This window comes from Mustela putorius, unplaced genomic scaffold (assembly GCF_011764305.1).
Source record: "Mustela putorius furo isolate JIRA1106 unplaced genomic scaffold, ASM1176430v1.1 tig00003836_pilon_pilon_pilon, whole genome shotgun sequence".
Taxonomy (NCBI): Eukaryota; Metazoa; Chordata; class Mammalia; order Carnivora; family Mustelidae; genus Mustela; species Mustela putorius.
The window spans coordinates 17,487,495-17,502,117 of record NW_025421989.1 but is presented as its reverse complement, the minus strand read 5'-3'; the positions used below and the strand labels follow the sequence as shown (position 1 = coordinate 17,502,117).

At 45.8% G+C, this 14,623-nt stretch overlaps 1 protein-coding gene across 1 annotated transcript in view; it reads right to left on the bottom strand.

Moving 5' to 3' along the window:
* Positions 1-9,259: 9,259 nt before the first annotated feature.
* The window catches only part of SMS (spermine synthase), a 48,596-nt gene continuing 43,232 nt past the window's right edge, over positions 9,260-14,623 (bottom strand). Inside the window, exons 10-11 of the mRNA XM_045089405.1 lie at positions 11,400-11,515; positions 9,260-9,759 (exon numbers count right to left, since the gene is read on the bottom strand). Of these exons, the coding sequence (XP_044945340.1) occupies positions 9,720-9,759; positions 11,400-11,515 (156 nt within the window). The 3' untranslated portion in view covers positions 9,260-9,719. The remainder of the gene's footprint in view (positions 9,760-11,399; positions 11,516-14,623) is intronic.

Sequence of the window (14,623 nt, the reverse complement as noted above, 5' to 3'; positions counted from 1 at the left end):
GTAACAAAGTACCACAAGCTGGCGTGCTTAAACACATTTATTGTCTCACAGTTCTGGAGGCTAGAATGCTGAAATCAAGGTGTCGGAACGGTTGGTTCCTTCTGAGGGCTGCAAGAAGGAATGTCTCACGCCTTTCTCCTGAGGCATTCCTTGGCCTGTAGAATAATGTTCTCCCGTCCCCACAATTTACATGTTTCTGGGTCCAAATTTCCCTTTATAAGGATACCAGTTATCTCACATGAGGCCCGCCCTACTGACCTCATCCTAACCTGACCACCTGCAAGGACCCGATCTCCAGACAAGATCACGTTCCCAGGTACTGGTGGTTGGGACTTCAACAGCTTTTGCAGAGGACACAATTCAACCACAGCACTACCCCAGATGTCCTTCTGGTGGGGGAGAAATAAGACTGGTAGGGCCTAATGGCCTTTGGTTAAAGCGAATCTAAGAGTTAATTCTTTTTAAAGAGATATCTATCTATCTATCTATCTATCTGAAAGAATCTCGAGCGGGCCGTGTTGAGCACAGAGCTCAGCAAGGGGTGGGGGGCTCGATCTCACGACCCTGAGATCATGACCTGAGCCAAAATGGAGAGTCAGACGCTTTTTTAAAAGGTTCACCCAGGGACCCAAGAGTTCTTCACCTTTTTGTAGCGTTGTAGCTGGGATAAATATTGGGTTTTGCTGTCTTCTTCTAAACATTCAGTGTTTTTAAAACCACTGGTGTAAATCACCTCCTTCCCTACCCATCCCCTATCGAAAACCAGTGTTCTCTTTATAGCCGTCACCCTATGAAGTCTCCTACTCCTTCCTGCGCGCTTCCGTTTCCTGCAGCCCTCATAGTGAGCCCTGTTGCTGTAAGCTGGTGTTTTATGCTTACCGTTCTTTGCTCCTTAAGAGGCTGCCCACAGGTTTTCTTCCTCTACACGGTGCCCTGAATAGCCCTCAAACGTCTTCCAGGACCCCCCCCCCACAGAGGCTGCTGTGGCCAGAGCGTCCAGTGCTACTGAAAGCTCTCAATGTGTCAGAACAGAATCAAGTAACCTCTAATCCTTCCCCTTGTTATTCTTTGCATTTTGAATAAACCTGCAGAAGACCCAACCTCCAAATGGAATTTGTTCCGGTTTTGCTCTCCACAGAAATAAACAAACTTCACCTAAACCCATGAAATCAAAGCACAATCCAGGCTTCAGTTAAGTTGCATGTTTAGCTGAATAAGAAGTATAATACCTTACCCTTGTGTTGAGAACCTTCTAGCTGTCAGGGCAATGTCTGCACCCCGATATGTTGTCCATATCCTTTCAGAATTGTGAGGACAACTTGAAAACTTCAACACCGTTCCTTGCCTCAAGGTCTCCACTAACTGGCCTCCATCTGCTGCCAATCTTTCAAATGCTGGGGGTGTAAATGTCTTTTGGTTTGGGGAGTACTGGGAGCTTAAAATCAAGCCCCAAATTAATGGTTTATCTAATTGCTGTTTTAACAAGGTCCACAAGGACATTTATAACCTGCGGAAATCAAACAGAAACTCACTTGGGCAGTTACGACGGCCACAGCTACTCCTTCTGAGGCTACCTGTAACAGTAAGTCCATAACCAAAACATTTGGATTCAGCCATGTGTGCCATGGCCTACAGGGCCACCCATCTTCCACCTACAACACTCTTGCTCAGAACTCCTCTGAGCGCGGTCCACAGCCAGGCAGCACTGACGTTGGCCAACTGGACCGTGAGACGTGCAGACTCCCAGGCCTGGCCCCAGACCTACTGAACAGACTGTTTTTTAAGAAAATAAAATCAGGTACTCCTTCTGCGCAAGTTCGAGAAGCACTGCCCTCGTTTTTCTATTCCTGTTTCTGACTAGCAGGACAACTACTGTTCCAGCTGAACCTTTTAAAGTCCTCGGCCAGCTTCCCTGTAATACTAATTAAATAGCTTTTGATAGTGATCCTATTTGTCAATCTACAAAAGTATGGGGCTCTTTGCCTTCAGTAAAGAGGCGGCTTTGGGCTGCTCCCCATTCGTCTCTTCTGCCACATGCAAGGGGAAAGAAAACAGTCAACCTCTTCACGCCCTGTGGCGTCTTAGCAGAAAGAACATCTCACAGCAAAGAAACAGTGGGGTCTTTGAAAGATCTTTGCCTGAGGGCTTTTGCCTCTAAGCCAGCGGGACCCACAAGAATCCACAAGTGGACGGAGAGCCAACTGCCACGGGATCCTGATCTTGCTGGCATGCGTTTCTGCCACAGCCTTCATGGTCTCCAGTAGGGCCCCTGCAGGTACTAAGAAGGGACAGTCAGAAGGCCCTGAAACCACTCCTGCCCTGGGAACTTCTGCCTCACGATCACTGCATCCTGTACTAGATCTTAAAAGTAGCACATACTGGGGGCGCCTGGGTGGCTCAGCGGGTTAAAGCCTCTGCCTTCCGCTCAAGTCATGATCCCAGGGTCCTGGGATCCAGCCCCACATCAGGCTCTCTGCTCAGCGGGGAGTCTGCTTCCCCTTCTCTCTCTGCCTGCCTCTCTGCCTACCTGTGATCTCTGTCAAATAAATAAACAAAATCTTTAAAAATTAAAATTAAAGAAAGAAGTAGCACATACTTACTTGGAGCTCCTGCGCCTTATTTCTCTTAGGTTTTGGTTCCGTGTCCAAAAATCCTGCTATCATGTCCGTCAGGCAGATGGGAGACCAACTATGCCAGGAGCACCCCTGGGCCACCTTGGTGGTTCGGTCGGTTAAGCATCCAACTCTTGATCTCAGCTCACGTCTTGATCTCAGGGTCGTGAGCTCAAGCCCCATGTTGGGCTCACACTGAGTGTGGAGCCTACTTTAAAAAAATTATTTTACTTTAAGCAATCTCTACACCCAACATGGGGCTTCGATCTACAACCCCGAGATCTAGAGTTGCACAGCCCACCAACTGAGCCAACCAGGCGCCTCTGTTTTTTCTCTTAATGTTTAATGTTTCACTTGGGAAGAATTTCAAACTTAGAGAAAGGTTGCAATAAGGACTGGAGTAAATATAATACCAATACAATACTTGTATGGAAACTACCATTCCTATTCCAACTTGTCAACTGATACAATAATCCCCTTTAAGCATCTCTCCTCCGATATGTGGCCCAGGGCAGGGCCCGATGTCCCGTTTTGTTGCCACATCTCTTTAGCTTCCTTTCATCTGGAAATCTTTTTCACAGCTTTTTGTGTCTTTTGACATTAATGCTTTTAAAGAATATAGGCCTTTTTAAAACAGTGTTCTCCTTGTGGGCCTAATGCTTCCCTGTGGTCACAGGACTGCACAGGTGGTGATGGGCCCTTCTCAGAGCACTGGACGCTCGTATGTCCAACTGCCCATTGTTGGTGATTTTGATCACCTGGGCAAGGAGTTGTTCAATGTTTCCATTATCAAGTTGCTTTCACTAACAGTGTGTGGGAGGCTGAAGGGCCCCCCTCTGGATGTCCACATCCTAATTCCCGAACCTTCTCTGTTGCTTTCTGTGAATGTTACCTTACATCACAAAAGGAACTTTGCAGCTGTGGAAGGGATCTTGAATTGGGGAGATGGTGGATTCTTGGGGATTATTCTGTAATCCCAAAGGGGCCTTACCACAGGGACGCTGACGAGTCAGAAGCAGAAGACAATGTGAAGACAGTAGCAGAGAGGCTGCAAGAAGAGACAATGGAGCTGGCTCTGCAGCTGGAGGAAGGCACCAGAAACCAAGGCATGCAGACAGCCTCTGGAAGCTAGAAAAGGCAGGAAAATGGTTTCTCCCCTTGACTTTCCAGAAGCAACCAGCCCTGCGACACACCAAGGACAGAGACATTCAAGAGGGTAAGTTGACGGGACGCCTGGGTGGCTCAGTGGGTTAAAGCCTCTGCCTTCAGCTCGGGTCATGATCCCAGGGTCCTGGGATCCAGCCCCACATCGGGCTCTCTGCTCAGCGGGGAGCCTGCTTGTCCTCTCTCTCTGCCTGCCTCTCTGCCTGCTTGTGATCTCTGTCTGTCAAATAAATAAATAAAATCTTTTTTTTTTAAGAATTTTATTTATTTATTTGACAGAGAGAGATCACAAGTATGCAGAGAGGCAGGCAGAGAGAGGAAGGGAAGCAGGCCCCTGCTGAGCAGAGAGCCCGATGCGGGACTCGATCCCAAGACCCTGAGATCATGACCTGAGCCGAAGGCAGTGGCTTAACCCACTGAGCCACCCAGGTGCCCCTAAATAAAATCTTTTAAAAAATCTTTAAAAGAGAGGGTAAGTTGACAAGTGACCACAAACAATAAAGAGAGAGAGAGAGAGAGAAAACTCACTCACAGAAATGGCTGACACCAAAATGGCCACAGATCCTCAGGTCATTCCAGTTTTACACTCTGAATGCTGTACATCTTCCTGAGTTTGAGCTTCTTCGGCCCTTTAGGGTACCAAGAAGGAACCCAAAAGACACAAGCCCGAGTGAAAGGCCCCTTTCACCAACAGAGCACTTTCACCCATACTGGGCCAGTGCCCTCACTCGGGTAGGGGAGACATTCTGGCTCCTTCTGTGAGTGAAGATGCGAGGACTTCTCCCTCTGTCTGTTTTTCTCCTTGAGCATACCAACCCTGTGTAACATCTTCACACCTGCCTGATTCCTCCATGTCCCATTTGGAAAAAGCAATCCCAAGAACCCCCTTTTATTGTGCGCTTTAACCTCCTAAGTACATACTACACGTACAAAGCGTTACACCAACGTGACCAAGAGGGACGGATCGTGACCGTTCGAGCTTACATTCTAGCCAGCTGTCAACCAGACTTGGCCTGAAGAACTTGCCTCCTGGGCCCCCAGACTTCAGTTAAAAACCTCCAGCTCTTACACATCCGTCAAAACCCATACCGAGGTGTATTCTTTCTCACCTGAGAACAAAGGCACACCGTCTCTCCAGACGTTAAACATTTAAACATATGTGGACGATACGTAATGAAGAATATTTACTATGCCTTGAGGAAGAAAACAAACGCTGAGCATGAAGGGCCCACGCGATGACTGTGCCAGGTGTGTCGGCCGAAGCCCCCTCAGCGCTGGGAGACAGGACGGGGCATTTCGCGGTATCAAACTGAACTCACACAACCGAACCCAGGCAAAGGAAGAGTTGTCTAGAAAGTGGAAGACCGGAAACGTAGCCCAAGGAGCATTTCTTTCCCTCTGCAATGAACTCAGAGCTGTCCGAATCACTTAGTGAGAACCTAAATTACTAACATAATCATCAACCTATCAGTAACAATCTCCCCTAAGTTAACACCACATCAAAGCCCTCGTCTACAGAGACCTGCCCGTGGCCTGCATTTGTAACCCTAGCTTTTCAACTGTAGTCCATGGGGTGGGAAAACCCTCCAGTCGTCCCTCTTTGGGTAGTGGGGGGCTGCTGCCAAAACAGACCTGGCTTATTTAGCTTGCTTCTCCAGGGTGAGCCCCCAATTTCCTCTGCCACATTCCTGAGCAAAGTGGCAAGAGAGGGGCCTGTTCCCTAATACTTCATCATAAAGCCACAGCTCACTGCAATGGCCACATCGCTGGCTGCTGCCCAGGGACGGCATCTGCATTAATGAGCTGCCCCGCGGGTCTCCGAGCCCCCCAGATACAGGTGATAAGCGTACCTGTCCAGTCACATTTATCATCTGGCTTCCCAGGGAAATCACATCCAAGAGTATTCAAATAGCCTTCCAAAAGCACTGGGCTACTTCTTGCCCATGTTCTAGTTCTCATTTTTTGAAATAATGAATAAAGCAGAAATCAGTGGGATGACGGCACAGGTAATTGAGATTTTAAATGGTTCTGGCCGAGAAGAACTGACCTGCCAGCATCGATTTGAGGTTCTGACAGCAGGATGAAGGGACCCAGCTACCCCTCCCCATTACCTAAATACAATCAAACAATAGAAGCAAACACCGTAGGCCAGAGGATCTTAAACTGAGACCAATGGACAGAACTGTGTCCCTAAACTTGAATGGGTAAATATTTCTGTCTTTACTTGCACTGACCTCTAGCTGAAATGTACTAACTTCCTTTAAGCATGAACCTAGGTAACAAACTGTATTAGTGCTGGCGCTACCTGGGACTTTGTCAACAAGAGAAATCAGATGCATTCTTAACTGCATTCATTTGCTGCAGGTCTTATAAATGTTTATGTTCGTTACTACTCCAGAAATTATGGTATCTGATCCACCACAAGATCTAGCAATGTAAGAAGTTATTACAGCACAAATATTAAGTCATTAATTTAAAAAAATATATAACCCATTTCCTTATAATCAATCATATCTACTTGATATATTAAAAAACAGGTTTCAAACAGCCAAAGGTGTCCAAGGTACTCAAAAAAAAAGTTTAAGAAGCCCTGTGGTAGGCTAGATTCAAATCGTGACTAGCTGTGGGACCCCTGGGGTACTTTTCACATTCTGACTAGCAGCCTACTCGGTGAGAGGAACAGTGAATTCACCAAGTTATTTTAAAACTGAGCAAGATAATGTAAATAAAAGGGGTTTATTAGCCCAAAGCACAGCGATCTAAAAGATTATTTAGCACAAAGACACTCAGCAACACAGTGATGGAAAGAGGTGGTTTCTTCGTGGCCACATAGCGGCTCCTATCAAATGATGAGGCCCGACTCGCCTCTGGAACAGTGAGTGCCACGCCAAGTGTGATTCCAGACTGAGTAAGGAGCACCGCCACAGTGGGAATCCGCAGGCCGCTTCCTTCATCAAGTTCAGCTGAAGTAAACCAAAGCACTTAGAAAACCAAGAACTGGCCAAAGGACCACACTCTGAGTTGTGCCGCTCTCCAGGCTCAAATACAGGCCAGTGACATGGGACCTCACACACACACTTCTTCACCCAATCCCAGGGGTCACAGGAATGGAACAAAATGCAACAATCTGAGGCAGATGCAAATTCCTATCAGTAACAGTTAACGTGAGCAAGGGCACGGGTATTCAACCTTTTTATTCTGACATCAGCACTGCTTGTGCCCAGTGAAGAGTTAAGCCAGCCTTCCTCCAGCCCACCGTTAATCAAGCTTTTAAGATATTCAATCACCCTCTCCCTCGGTCCGTCCCCAAGCTTGCCCTCTCTCAAATAATAATTTTAAAAAATTCATTAAAAGGGGGGGGGCACCTGGGTGGCTCAGTCGGTTGAGCATCTGACTTTTGATTTGGGCTCAGGTCGTGATCTCGGGGTCGGTCATGGGACTGAGCCCCACGCTGGGCTCTGCACTCAGCAGCGAATCTGCTTGTTGATTCTCTCTGCTCTCAACTTAAAAAATATTGCATAAAATATTCAATAGCATTTGAAGGAGAAAGCAGCATTTTAAAAAATAAACCAATTCTTGGTTTCTGCTCATGTGTTGAATGGAATTTCTATTACAGCCAGTATTTGTCCTTAATTAAAAAATGGCTGTATGATAGGATGTTATATTATTTTCGATTACCTATAGATCATATAAAGCAAAACACCCATTAAAGTGAAATAATATTTTAGATCTAATAGTTTAGATCTTATTACATTTCCTTAAAATGCAGCAAAAGTAGAGGTTGTTTTTAGCTCTCATGGTTCAGTTTGCCTCAACAGTTATGAAAATGTTCAAAAACAGTAAGGCATCATCCTTTCTCCAAGACAATGGAATGCGCAGGGTCGGAATCTACCACATCACCCGCAGCAAGTCTCTCGTTTCCCTCTCGCTCCCACAGCGCACCCCTTACTCTCTCCCAAATACACCTTTGTGGTCTGGCACAGCCCCTCCCTCTCAGCTCTGACTCTTGGCTCTGGCGGCACGAGTGTGTCACCAGACTCAGCCTGGGCACCGAGCTATGCCCCACATACTCGTACCACCATATCCAGACAGCAGACAGACTTGGTTTCTTTCCTAATATGGAAAAAAAAATCCAAACCATTAAGCTAAAATGGTGTTCTAATGGTTATAATACCACCATTTTTTTTAAGATTTTATTTATTTGCCAGAGAGAGAGAGAGAGCAAGTACACACAAGCAGGCAGAGGCAGGCAGAAGTGAGAGAAGCAGGCTCCCTGCAGAGCACGGAGCCCGATGTGGGACTCGATCCCAGGACCCTGGGATCATGACCTGAGCCGAAGGCAGCGGCTTAACCCACTGAGCCACCCAGGTGTCCCAATACCACCATTTTAAATCTCACACGGTAGGCAAATACAAAGCCTTTGCAAAGCATTCTAGAAGTTGTTCAGGGGCGAGGTAGGGTTCTTCATGTCTACCGATGATGTTTTTAAGCTCTGTGCACAAGAAAAATATTTACTGAGAGCCGATCTAGTTTCAACCTGACTAACTCTCCCTTTATTGTTATTGTTTCTTCTCCCACGCCAATCCCGTAAAAAAAAAGACAAGTCGGCATGCACTCATTTTTTAAAGAGTATCTGTGAGAGGGCGCTGGCTGCCTCAGACAGTAGAGCATGGGTGCGAGTCTTTATCTTTGGGTCTTGAGTTCAAGACCCCATTGGTAGAGATTACTTAAAAATAAAATCTAAAAAAAAAAGAAAACAAATGATTAAAAAAAAAATCTGTTAGACAAACCTATCTTGATAGGAAGGATGTTCTGGGTTGACACTAATTCTCTGTCAAAACACACACTGAGTATTTCCATTTTTAATGCTTTGCTTACTGCAAATTCGCCATACGTGAACTCAATCCCTTGATATGGCATAAACCTTTTATGAAAACAATATAGCCACTGATGTCTAATAACCTGAGTCAGTAGACCGCCGCCCCGATGTAGCTTGTTATCCACAAACACGATACCAAGCCTTTACTTGCCTGCATGTCCTCAGGGGAGTTTACCCTCTCTTGTTGTGGTCTCTCCACAAACTACCATCCTATCTCTGTGCATCTAAAGATCTTCTTAAAAAGTTTCACTGCAGCAATCCAAAATGCTCTGTATTTCCACATCTAATACACTAGTAAGAGTGGGAATAGAAATAAGCTTCTGACTTTCAACTTTACAGTAAGGCCAAATCTTTTCCTATCCTCGGGTCAATTTTATAAAGAAGAACTGGTGAATGTAATGGGTTGTGTATCATTTACCACGGTGGTAAATGAAGTCATTACTACTGTTCAAGAAAGGCCCTACGGCCATCCCGTTATAAAGAGATAAATGGCACTGAGTGACAGAGGAGAACTAAAAAAAAAGACCAGCGGACACCTTTGTTCTGTGAGATCAGCAGTGAGAAAGTGGGGACCTGGCTGAAATAAAACAACAAACACATGAAATTTCTCATTTATAATTTTAATCGAAGCATTACTATTCATTTTTTTCTTAACTCTTCCTTATAAGCACCAAATTTTAATAGCTAAGTCAATTTTTTGGGAAAGAAACACCATCAAAGAACTTTCCTCCAGAACAAAACAATGATGTTCATTCCTCCAAATAACCAAATTCGAAGTCTACCGAAACAAAAAGAAAAAGCCCACACACACACACACAAAATGTAACAAAAATCACATTCTAGGGGTTCAGTGCATTTAGCAGCCTTCGCTGTGCTGTCTAATCATCCTTCAGCTGACTTTCAAAAAAAATTAACACCCTAGCACATCAAAATATACATTTTCCATTTGCTTTGTTTAAATTAAAAATAATAATTAAAAAAAGAAAACTTGAAGGAAATCACAATCAATTGCCTGACTCATTTCGATGTCATGTCCAGCACACATGATTGGGAGAGATTGGTCTTCAAGGTTTAGCTTTCTTCCAAACAGTGTAAAATACCCACCTGGATAGGGAGTCAAGGAACAAGAGCAGGTAATTCAAAGGAGGACAGACAGCACTGAGAATTTGTTTGCTGGCCTACAAACTGGAAGACGGTGAGTTTCATGGCTGAAAGCACTGCGGTGATGGGAATTAAGTCCTCTTAAGGGAGGCCACGTTTTGGCCTGGACACCTCCCACCTGTGACCGGGACGCCGGTGGCGTGAAGGGAGCCGAGTGGAGAAAAGGCTAAAGGCATACGAACACTCCCTCGGAAGACGATACCGCTTCCTAGGTCTTAAAATGTTTTAGGGAATGAGTATGACAAGGAAGGCTTGAAGGGAAGTGAGAGATGGGGAGGGCGGGTGAGGGAGAAAGTATGAGAGAGAAAGAGGAGGAGACAAAGATGGAAGCATGGAGGGGACTCAGAGGTCAGAAGCCTTTTCTCCAAATGTTATCAACTGACTGCTACAGTGTCTCAATATATAAACAGATCTGACTACAAGAATGTAGTTTCACTACATTCACTACAAGAATGTTCCAAAAGGAAACCGTGATGAAGGTGGACGGTTTGGAGCGGGGAGAGAGGTCAGGGATCTCCAGAGGTCATGGAAGAAAATGGCCGCCCCACAGACAGACTGCTCTCCCCTCTCCCAGGGGGACCTAGGGAGTTTCCTAGGGCCTGTGTCTCTGTCAGAGGCTGCCGGGGCTCGCAGGCAAGGACTTCCCTGAGGGCCAGCAGTAGTCACAGGATCCTCGTAGTCACGGGACCCTAGATAGCAACGAAGACTGCTGTGACAGGAAACTGGACTCCAGCGCCTCAGATGAGGAAGTTTTTATCTGGAGACCAGAGTCTGCTTTAGGAGAAAGAGAGGCATTTTAAATTTCGAATCTGGTTTTTCTCCGGACTAACTTTACTAACGGGAGCTAATGAACAACACCAATATTAGCTCTGTAATCCCCCGCATTATTTTTAGCTCTTGGTTTCTAGTGCAAATCGGGATCAAGTGAAGTGTAGAAACTAATATTAAGGTGGGATTAATTTTAATATAAAAGTCGAATGAGCATATTCATTCCTTCTGCCTGCTCCAGCTCAGGGGGAGCTTTTGAGTAGAGCTTCTGCAGCTTTAGATGCACAACGGTCTCCAGGCAGGCTAGTTAAGATGGCTCAGCGGCCCAGGCCGCCTGGCTGGCTCAGCGTCTGCCTCAGCTCAGGTCCGATCCCAGAGCCCGGCATAAGGCTCCCTGCTCAGCTATGAGCCTCTCCTGCCTGAGCTTGCTCGTGCGCTCGCTGTCATAGGAGTAAATAAAATCTTTAAAAAACAAACAAACAAACAAAACCCAAAAAACGAAAAAAAGATGGCTCACCAGGCCTTAAAGCTCCAGCCTCTGCTAGGTGGGGCTTGAGAAGGAGCCCGGCGTAATCAGTAAAACGACCTGGGGAGCTGTGGTAGGGAGCTATGGCAAGGCCACACCCCAGAAGCTGAGGGTGTGGCCCAGGAATCAGCATTGTTTTCAAGTTTCAGGAAATGGCAGCCACATCTGAATACCATGGCCGTCTATAGTACAGAGCTAATTTCATCTGTGATTGGACGGAAATGTTGAAGTGGCATGGGATTTAATTGGTGTTGTGATCTGGCAGCACAGTGGTATGGTCTAAGGATACAATTCCAAGTATGAAGGAACACAGACGATCTCCTTTGAGAATTCCACAGGACAATACAGGCGCCCAAGCTGTTCTTCGTAGAGCGACAAGGCTTCCGTCAGATTGACACAGTTACCCTAAATCAAAGAGAAAAGCAAACAATGGGATTGTTGAGTCTCACTGAGGGTCCCCCCCAGCTCATTTGAAGACCTCTAAACAATGAAAACAATTCTGGCTTTAGATTAAAGTTCATCTTTGAAAATGAGATAAGGCTTCTGTACTTTGACAAATTGTTTTCAGTTCTACTTACAGATCGATTAGCTCATTATTCTTCTACCTCGTTTATCAAGCCATTTCAAATGATTCGGCGTATGAAGCAACAGAAAGTAGAGAGACCACTTTCTCATCAGGAACACAGTCATTGTATTAACAGCACTCAATGAGCAAAGATGCATACACACCGCCGTTCAAGATGTTTGCGCCGTCATCACCACGGTGTTGAGAATGAAGCATCAGAATGATAATGTTCTCGATTTCCAGAATGGCTTAAGACTACAACCCTGGGGGTGCCTGGGTGGCTCAGTGGGTTAAAACCTCTGCCTTCGGCTCAGGTCATGATCCAAGGGTCCCAGGATCGAGCCCCGCATCAGGCTCTCTGCTCAGCAGGGAGCCTGCTTCCTCCTCTCTCTCTCTCTGCCTGCCCCCCTGCCTACTTGTGATCTCTGTCTGTCAAATAAATAAATAAAGGATATCCCACAATTCCACTCCTTATCAAACATCTCTTGACTTTGCTGTTTTAATATTTCTCCCTTTCTTGCCACCACCTTTTCAACCCGCCCCCAGCACCCCCACAGCAGCCAATGGTCAGGGAGATAGAGGGAAGCCTGCTGGGGGCATCTGGGAAAAAGTTTCAGCTTCCGGACAACCAAGGATAAACAGAGTGACCCGCCTCTTCAACTTCTCTCCTACCTAGTACCTAGAGGTGACATCAGAACCCGCAGCAGCCACTCTGTGACCACAAAGGAAGAAAGGATGAATGAGATGCAGGCCAAGACCAGAGCAGAGCGAGGAACACAGGATCTGCATAGTTCTAGAGCAGGACTACCACTGCTTTCTTATTTTTTTTTTTTAAAGTTATCTCCACACCCAACGTGGGGCTCGAACTCACATCCCAAGATCAAGAGTCCCATGTTCCACTGACTGAGGCTGCCAGCCATCCGTAAAGGAGAGCTTCTTCCTCTGTAATGCGCATAGGAGTCACAAGTGATTTTCACTCAGTAGGTCTGGGGTAGGGCTTATAATTCTAGCACCATTTCCCCCAAGGGCTGCTCCTAATGGGTTCTTAATACCACCTACTACCTTTTAACCTCTGAAGTTCCTAACATTCTGAAGACTACTGAATGTGCGTGCCGATTCTAGTTCTTGTTAACAGCTTCACTTCCAATGTGCCTCAGAACAGCCAAGTACAATGTAAAATGAAAACCATTTACAAATGAAGCGTCCTGTGATGTAAGCATCCCCACAAAGGGCATTTCAAAACCAACCAACCAACCAACCAGCCACAGGCAAGTAGGCAAAAAGAACTATTCTGAGAGCCGCCCTTGGTGGTTTTAACTTAGCACATTCGCTCAGCATGACGTCGTCCTCCAGTGCCAGCCCGTTTAGTAACCCATCATCTAGGGTCCCGCAGTGGGATTTGGCCAAAGAGCCCTTCACCAGGATATAATTTGGTTTCAACATCAAGTTCACTGTGAGAGTATATAAACACCACACGTGTAATTTACGATTCACAAATAGAAAACACTGCCTGGATGTTTTTAGAACACATCACCCCTGGGGAAGCTATAGAATGGAAATGCCACCTCGGTGCACATTTCAATGGTTTTTCTTGCCATCTTAAAATTGACACCACTCTCTCTCCACTGAGGGCTTATGGGAGGATGTCCTTGCTGAGAATGTGGTAAGGAAATAGGAAAGTTTTAATTTGTTCTTCCCCAACATTGTCACAAAGCAGTCTTAAAAAGGAAAGGGAAAAAACCTCACCACAAATGGAGACCTACCCCAAAAAAGTAATGTTTCCTCTGTTTTTAAATGGAAATGCCTTTCTTTCTTTTCTTAAGAAAAACGTATCAGGTCTTTCTCCGCTGCCATAATGGTGCGCACGAACATCCCGGCCGACGCTCTCAAGAGCATTAACGGAGCCGAGAAGAGAGGCAAAGCCAGGCACGTACTAAGCCAGGCTCCGAATTCCACGTCCAGTTTCTCCCCGTGATGTTGTAGCGGCAAATCTGTGATCACTGATGATCACAGAGCTGGGAACACTGCCGGGAACCTCACAGGCAGGTCAGACAACTGTGGCGTGATCCTAGATCTGATCACGAAAAATGGCAGAATAATCTGCTCGTATCCCACCAGTTTGGTTTCACTCTTTCTGACAACCTTGGCTGGCATCATGGACCATGAGAAGAAGCAAGGTGAAAATACACAGGAGAGAAAATCCTGGGATTCTTTTTCTTGGGATGTAACACAAGCAAATAAAACCTCTCAATGGATTAAAAAAGACATTGGAGATGCAGAACAAAAACCCAATAACAGAGAATTAAACACCTTTTAAGGATGTGAAGTGTAAAAACTAATATTAAATTGGAGGAAGAGAAGGGAATAATGGTGTGGGGGGGGGGCATTCTAAGAGGTGAATGTATCCCAGTTCATTAGTTTGGTTCTAGAAAGTCTTCCTCGGCCCATGTTAGGTGTGGGTAGGTGACACTTGCTTTTTTACTTTACAGATTTCTGTACTGTTTATACCTTTTATTATTATTATTATTATTTTTTTTTTTTAGAGCACAGGGGCAGATGGCTCGGAAGTTGTGAGAATGAGGCTTGCACTGGACTCTGCGCTCATGGGGGAGTCTGCTTGAGATTCTCCCCCTGTCTCTCTGCGCCTCCTACTCGTGCTTGTGCTCGCTCTCTCAAATGAAATAAATCTTAAAAAAAAAAAAGTCAGATAGTTAACCGACTGAGCCACCCAGGCACCTATTTTTATCTTTTAAATTTAACAGTTAACAGGTTATGATTTCGGGGTGCCTAGGTGGCTCAGTTTTTAAGCGTCTGCCTTCGGCTCAGGTTATGATCCCAGGGTCCTGGGATCAATCCCCGCATCGGGCTCTCTGCTCAGCAGGGAGTCTGCTTCCCTCTCTCTCTGCCTGCCTCTCTGCCTACTTGTGATCTGTCTGGCAAGTAAATAA